Source organism: Cololabis saira, chromosome 9 (assembly GCF_033807715.1).
Source record: "Cololabis saira isolate AMF1-May2022 chromosome 9, fColSai1.1, whole genome shotgun sequence".
NCBI classification, from domain to species: Eukaryota; Metazoa; Chordata; class Actinopteri; order Beloniformes; family Belonidae; genus Cololabis; species Cololabis saira.
Genome location: NC_084595.1, coordinates 45,202,488 through 45,210,723, shown reverse-complemented (window position 1 = coordinate 45,210,723; position 8,236 = coordinate 45,202,488). Strand labels below are relative to the sequence as shown.

At 40.5% G+C, this 8,236-nt stretch overlaps 1 protein-coding gene across 1 annotated transcript; it reads left to right on the top strand.

Moving 5' to 3' along the window:
• Window positions 1-1,105: 1,105 nt before the first annotated feature.
• LOC133451212 (tubulin alpha chain-like) lies at window positions 1,106-1,854 on the top strand. Its single transcript, XM_061730178.1, is given in 2 exon segments — window positions 1,106-1,255; window positions 1,257-1,854. Coding segments are annotated over 2 exon segments (723 nt in total). The 5' UTR covers window positions 1,106-1,130.
• The last annotated feature ends 6,382 nt before the right edge of the window (window positions 1,855-8,236 follow it).

Here is an 8,236-nt window from a genome sequence, read left to right as displayed (position 1 = left end):
CGTGCGGTTCAGACGGTGAAAAGCCTCCTGAAGAAAGCAGACGACCCCTATCTAGCTTTGCTCGCTTACAGGACTACGCCTTTGGAGAACGGGTTTAGTCCAGCTCAGCTTCTCATGGCGAGGAGGCTTCGTACAACGGTGCCCATTCTTCCTGCCTTGCTAAGCCCAGCTGTTCCAGATCGTGAAGCTGTTATGCTGAAAGAAGGTGAGAAGAGGACAAAAGACGCCCGACGCTATAATCAGCGGCATCGTGCCCGCCATCTCAACACACTTGACCCAGGACAGGACGTGTGGATCACAGATCAAAGAACAGCAGGTGCCATCATCGGAAGTCACACCAACCCACGATCGTACCTGGTGGAGGGACCCCACGGGACCATCAGACGGAACCGTCGTCATCTCATCCCCATGAGAGCCTCGCCAGAGCAGAGTCGCCCTGTTCCAGCGGAGCCTTCCCCAGGGGGCGTTCCAGGCCAACCGACACCAGAACCGCCGCAGCAGAGTCGTCCAGACCCGCCATCTACTCCTACTCTCAGAACCAGGTCTGGGAGGGCTGTGGTAAGACCAACTAGGTTGGACTTATAATTTTGTTTACTGAGAGACATTGCAGAGACTCAAAGACGTTGAAAAAAAAAAAAAAGGGGAAATATGTTATTGTTATTGCACTGTAAATGTTGAGTCAGCTGCAGGGTTTAGAACCGGTGTAGATGGTTGTTTGAGTTGTTGATTTTTAAGTGGATTGTTCAGTAAGGCTACAATATTGTGTGTGTGCTTGATTGTCTGGGACGGGTGCAGATAGGAGCAGACCTTTCAACCACGAGGCAGAATAATCCTCAAGGTCTGTTGAATCATTGGTAGTCTACCCAATGATTCTAGAAAGGGGAGATGTGGTGTGAGTGTTTTTGTAGAAAAGACTACAGAGTCGATATCGGATGACATCATCAGTGCGCGACGGGACAGGGAATGTTTGTTTACACACGCGGAGACTAGAGAGACAGGGACAGGCTATCCTTGGAAAGGCTGAATAAACACCATCCACGTTGCAAAGTACAGTTGGACTCACGTGAGCGTTATTTAATAACACGACACTGACCACCCACACCACCCTGGAGCACTCCGACTGCTCCTTCATGGTGGACAACGAGGCCATCTACGACATCTGCCGCAGGAACCTGGACATCGAGCGTCCCACCTACACCAACCTGAACCGGCTCATCAGTCAGATCGTGTCCTCCATCACCGCCTCCCTCCGCTTCGGAGTTCCAGACCAACCTGGTGCCGTATCCCCGGATCCACTTCCCTCTGGCCACCTACGCCCCCGTCATCTCGGCGGAGAAGGCCTACCACGAGCAGCTGACCGTAGCTGAAATCACCAATGCCTGCTTCGAGCCGGCCAACCAGATGGTGAAGTGCGACCCTCGCCACGGCAAGTACATGGCCTGCTGCCTGCTGTACCGCGGAGACGTGGTGCCCAAAGACGTCAACGCCACCATAGCAACCATCAAAACCAAGCGCAGCATCCAGTTCGTGGACTGGTGCCCCACTGGCTTCAAGGTGGGCATCAACTACCAGCCCCCCACCGTGGTTCCCGGGGGAGACCTGGCCAAGGTGCAGAGGGCTTTTTGCATGCTGAGCAACACCACCGCCATCGCCGAGGCCTGGGCTCGGCTCAACCACAAGTTTGACCTGATGTACGCCAAGCGGGCCTTCGTCCACTGGTACGTGGGGGAGGGGATGGAGGAGGGGGAGTTCTCCGAGGCCCGGGAGGACATGGCGGCTCTGGAGAAGGATTACGAGGAGGTGGGAGTTGACAGCGTTGATGATGGAGGAGAGGAAGAGGCAGGGGAACATTAAGAAGTAAGCGGCAGCGTCGGAAAGGAGGACGAAAGAGGAGAATTAGATCCTTGAACATCCGTCAGCCAGTTCTCAAGTTTTGTGTTCATGACGGAAATGCAGTTGATGTTTGTTTGTGTTCATGACGGAAATGCAGTTGATGTTTGTTTCTGTTCATGACGGAAATGCAGTTGATGTTTGTTTGAGTTTGGCATCTGAAATGTGTTCAGTGTGGAAATCTAAATTAAAGTGAATTTGTCAATGTTTCACTTTTAAGCTCATTCAAGTGCTGAAATGCTACCGTTTCATAGTAACAGCTTTTAGGGGAGGGGGGGGGTCTGACACTTGACTCCACCCATAGACATAAAGGCTAGATGACTCAAGGCGGAGTCTCCAGCGTCGTTCACCGGCGACCATCTTACCACAGGAGAGCTCGCCACCCATAACATTGTGTTTAATGGAGCATGTACTGCTTAAACAACCTTAACTTGCTCAATTTCCAGCAGATTTTCAAACAGTTTGGTTTCTCATGAACGTCAGAGATGTAGTTATGACACTGCATACTTGTGAATACTTATAAACATTGAAAAACGTACTTTTATATGAAAATAACCAGAAACAGATAGCCATGACATGGTATTTATATTAAATCAATATTTCTATAGTATTCTTAGTAATATTTATAGTTACATTATAACATATATATATATATATATATATATATATATATATATATATATATATATATATATATATATATATATATATATATATATACACATGTTATAATGTCATAATATAAATACATCATAATGTAATAATATATAAACATGTTATAATGTAATTATATATATATATATATATATATACACACATATATACATATACACATATATATGTAATATATATATATATATATATATATATATATATATATATGGTATATAAGGTTGCAGGTTCGATCCCAGGCTGTGGCAAAGATGAAGAAGCGCTTCAGGGGTCATTCAGACATGTGTGGAGTCTTTGCAAATTATGTATTAATGATAATTGGTGTATTAATGAATGGAGAATAAAACTCATGGTAAATACAACATCTGAGGGTTAAGTCTCTTCAGTATTGCTGAATTCAAATCTGCTGAAATGCCTCAATATAGAGAAATAAGTATATCAACTCCACTGGCAATGCATTACTGCTGAACAGGGCAAAAAAAAAGAGTCAATTAATCACCATGAAACTTCTGTAGATTACTGCTTACCCTGAGACAACAAAAAAAAAAATCATATCACAATTTTCAAATTCACATCCAAATTAAGTGTGACGTCATTATGTGCGAATTTGCATCCAATATCTAAAAAAACAACTTATTGTTCATAAGGAACAAGCCAGAGAGGGTTCATGTATGTGATACTTTAATATTCTATCCTGTTCACCTAATTACTGCAATGCCTATGTTTTTAGGCCTATGTTATTGTAGTAATTAGGAGGCTTAAAACTATTTTTTTTTTTAGCCTGGTACATACTGTAGTAGATTTGGATACAGCCACTTTAAATACCCCCAAAATGTTAAATAAGCCCATTTCTGACATTCTACCTAGTCTATTGTTGGAAAGTGAAAGGTTGCAGCAGCATTTTATACAAAAACTGTATGCAGCCAATAAGTGTACAAAGAATTTTAATGATGGCAATAACAGGTTGAATAGAGTTGTGTCTTTCTGCTCACAATCTAAAAAAAAAAAAAAAAAAAAAAGACACATTATTAAGTAATCATGGAAGAAAATATATTTTATTAAAATAACAACAATCATAAATATTATAAACTTTATTTATAGAGCAAGAATGCAGCCCAAACTGCTTAAACAAAGCAATATCAGATGCAACAAAACAACAGTTAAAAACAGCCCGTCCACCGATCCGTCCAAGTCGACCCGTCCGCCCCAGGTCCCCCCCCCACGGAGCCCCGCCGCCGCGGGCAGGCCGACTTCCGACGTCGGCTGCCAACTGGCGGCGGTGTATTCCTCCGGAACGCACGGTGTTTCTCAAACCCTTTTCATCCACGCTGCGGAGCTCGCAGTTGAACCCCCAGCTCCAGCGGACCCACACCCCCCCAGAAAACGGTGCGTCGAGGCGGCCGCTCCCGAGGTTCCCCGCACGGGGGCTGCCGAGACGTCGGCACGCCCAGCGGGGTCTGCCCAGCGCGTCGGCCGACAGGGGTCGCGCAAGATGGCGACTGCAGCAGACGTGTAAGTGCGAAGCTCTGCAGCATTAACGAGTATCTGATGGTAATTTGACGAGGCCAACGGTTTGAACGGCTTGTTAAACGGCTAAACACCAACCAAACAAGGATAGAAGAGTTTTGATGGTAGGTTGAAGATTCTGACGAGTGACGACCTACGGACATTAACTCTCCTGACACGTGCGTCAACTAAGTTACAAGTTAGCCTACGAAGCTAACACCAACATTGCACCAGTGAGCCGAAATGACAAAGAGAGACGCAAAAAAAGTCACAAAAGGAAATCTGGTGATGGACATGGAGCATGACATGGAGCCAGAGGAGGGTTTCTACGGCTTGTGTTCTCCTCTTCCCGAGACTCCCAGCAGAAGTCCAAACCCGAAGAAACTGTGCGGAGAAAACAAGGAGAAGGACACGGTTTCTAACTCCGACATCCTCCAAGCCATACGTGAGTTAAAGCGGGGTTTTTCCGTCTTTGAGCAGCAAATAAAACAAAACACCGCGGACATTAAAGAGGCAAAAGAAGTAATGAAAGGGCTTAATTTTCAAGCTAAAGAAACGGAGGATAAAGTGATAACGCTGGATAAAAGAGTGGACGAACTGAAAGAAAAAACCGAAGAAGGAGAAAGATACAGCAGAAGATGGAATCTGCGTCTCATCAACCTCCCAGAAAAAGAAAACGAAGATGTGAGGCATGAAGTCCTCAAAATATTGAGCCAGATTGCACCGGATGAAAAAAGTAAGATGGGGTTTTTGGTGGACACAGTACACAGAGTGGGACGCCCGAGGGATGATAACAAACCGCGTCCAGTCATCATCCAGTTCAACATGCGGACCTTCAGGATCAAGATTTGGAGAGAATCACGCAACGCTGACATCCTGAAGAAGATGAACCTCCGTATGGCCGAAGACCTGACCCGCTTAGAGAAAGACTGCAGAAACAAACTGTGGCCTTTAGTGGAACAGGCACGTAAGGATGGAAAGAAAACCAGATGGCAAGGGCCGATCGTCTTCATCGATGGGGTAAAATTCACTGCGTGAAAAGCCAGCTCTGAAGACTATGATGCTTATCAAAAGTAAAAAAAAAAATAAAATAAAAAAAGATTAAGAAAGCTCATTACAAGTAATGTTATGGCCTCTAAACAGCACATTTTATATGCCTGATACTCATAATGTTCAGAGTTTTTTCTAACTTTTTCCAAAGGTAGAGTTTTTTGAAAAAAAGCTCTTTTCTTGTTGTTTCTTTTTGATTGTTCAAGTTAGTCGGCATCCAGCTCCTTATTTTTTTTTATTTTTTTATTTATGGCGACCAATAATTTCATCAACCTTAAAATACTTTCTCTTAATGTCAATGGTATACGCAATATTACCAAAAGAAAGGCAATTTTTTTGTTTTGCAGAAGGTCTAACGCCGATTTGTTTTTTCTACAAGAGACACACTCCTGTGAAGATGATCGTAAGTTCTGGAGAAGTCAATGGGGAGACCAGATTTATTTAAGTCATGGTTCTAACAACTCAGCTGGAGTAGCTATTCTGTTTAATAAATTTAAAGGGGATGTTATAGAATCTCACTTATCTGAAGAAGGTAGATGGATTATTTTAGTGCTTAGAGTAAACAATGTGATTCTGGTGGTGAATAACATTTATGGTTATAATTACAATGCTCTAGCAAAAAATATGATAGTCCAACTGACAGCAAAACTTTTGAAGCTTAAAGAGAAATATAAAGAGGCTCACTTAATAATTGGCGGTGACTTAAATGATGCAGCTGATGACTTAATGGACAGAGTACCAGCAAGAATATCTTCCGGTTCAAGATTTAAAGTGATATCACACTTAGGTGAGCAACTTAATGTTATAGACGCCTGGCGATATAGCCACCCTTACCAAAAAGAGTATACATGGAGTAATGCTAGTGGTTCCTTACAATCTCGAATAGACATGTGGTTAATATCTTCTTACACTATGCAATATGTATCCGAAATATCAAATAGTTATGCCCCCTTTTCAGATCACAAAATGATAGTCATTTCCTTTACTAATCCTCTAAAACAAAAAGCAACACTGCGTGGTTACTGGAAATTAAATTGTAATTTACTGAAAGATGAAGCTTTCTGTAACTCAGTCAAAGCAATTGCTGGGAATATTTTCAATGGAAAAGAACTCAGTAATATACAAAAATGGGAATTTTTTAAATTTAAAATCCGAGAATCAGCTATTAGACACAGTAAAGAAATGAAAAAACGCAGCAATCTTAAAGAATCTGAAATTATGAAAGAACTAAATATCCTAATAAACAAAAGTTCCCCTACTCCAGAGGAAGAAATTAAACTGATAAAATTGAAAGATGATTTAGATAGTTTATATATTAATATGACCAAGGGAGCCTTTGTACGCTCCAGGGCTAAATGGTTAGAGGAAGGTGAGAAGAATACAAGCTATTTTTTTGCCCTAGAAAAAAGGAACTACAAGAGAAATAATATCACATCTCTTAAAATAGATAATTCTGTAACCTCCAACCCAACTGATTTAGCAAATCACACTTTTCAATTTTATTCTGACCTATACAGCTCTAATTATAATTCAATAAAAGGTGAAGAATTTATTAATAATGTTAAAGAATTTACTCCTAAAATATCAGATAATTTTAAATTGGATTGCGAAAAACCTATCTCTAAAGTTGAAATCCTTGAAGCTGTTAACAAAATGAAAAAAGGTAAATCTCCAGGAATGGACGGTCTTCCGGTCGAATTTTACCAGTGCTTTTGGGAAATAATTGAAAGACCTCTTTTTGAAATGCTGAAAGAATGTACAAATAATGAAGAAATGACCACAACCATGAAACAAGGCATAATAACTTTGCTTCCCAAGCCAGACAAAGACCACCTTCTATTGGATAACTGGAGACCAATAACATTGCTCAATGTTGACTATAAAATACTCTCACTAATTTTCGCCAGGCGTTTAAGAAAAGGTTTGAGTGAAATCATACATGAAACTCAAACTGGCTTTATGAATAATCGCCACATAAGTTGCAACATTAGGTTTATCCTTGACTTAATAGATTACTCTGAATATGTTGATTCAGACGCTTTAATTTTATTTTTAGACTTCTACAAGGCATTCGATAGTGTAGAGCATCAATTTTTATTTAAATCTCTTCAAACCTTCGGTTTTGGTGAACATTTTGTATCCTATATTAGAATGCTCTATAAAGATATTAGTAGCTGTGTCATGTTATTCCCAAATACCACAAAAAGATTTTCAGTGTCTAGGTCAGTCCGTCAAGGATGTCCTTGCTCTCCATTTCTCTTTCTTATAGTCGTTGAACTGCTTTCAATACAAATTAGACAGAGCAATGTCTTTCGAGGGTTAAAGATTTTTGAGAGAGAGATTAGGATAACTCAATTAGCGGACGATACGGTCTTATTTTTGGAAAATAAACAACAAATAGAGACAGCACTTATGATAATAGACACCTTTTCTGTTGCTTCAGGTTTAAAACTTAATTTAAAAAAATGTGAAATACTATGTCTCTACAACACAAATGAAACACTTATATGTAAAATACCAATTAAAGAAAATATAAAGTATCTTGGAATTTATATTTCTAAAAATATAATTGAACGTCAAACAAAAAACTTCAAACCTAAAATACAAAAAACTAAAAATATTTTCAATATGTGGCTCCAAAGAGATCTATCCCTATTAGGTAGAGTTCTTCTGAGTAAAGCAGACGGTATCTCTAGATTTGTATATCCTACTCTCTCTCTTTTTGTTCAACAATCCCTTTGTAAAGAAATAAATAATACCCTAATTAGTTTTGTCTGGAAAAACAAATGCCATCGTTTAAGAAAAGAGATCTTGGCAGCCCCGAGAGGGGAGGGCGGCATGGAGATGTTAGACTATATGGATATAAACTATACCTTTAAGACAAAATGGATAAAAGAATATTTGAAAAACCCAGAATCTCTTTGGTATTTTATACCTCAGAATATTTTTGGGAAAGTTGGAGGGTTACCTTTTCTCCTAAATTGTGATTATGATGTTTCAAAACTACCACTAAAATTATCTAAATTTCACCAACAAGCCCTTTCAGCAGCAAAACTATGCTTTATCCATAACTTCTCTCCACATAAAACTATTATATGGAACAATGAGTTCATAACTA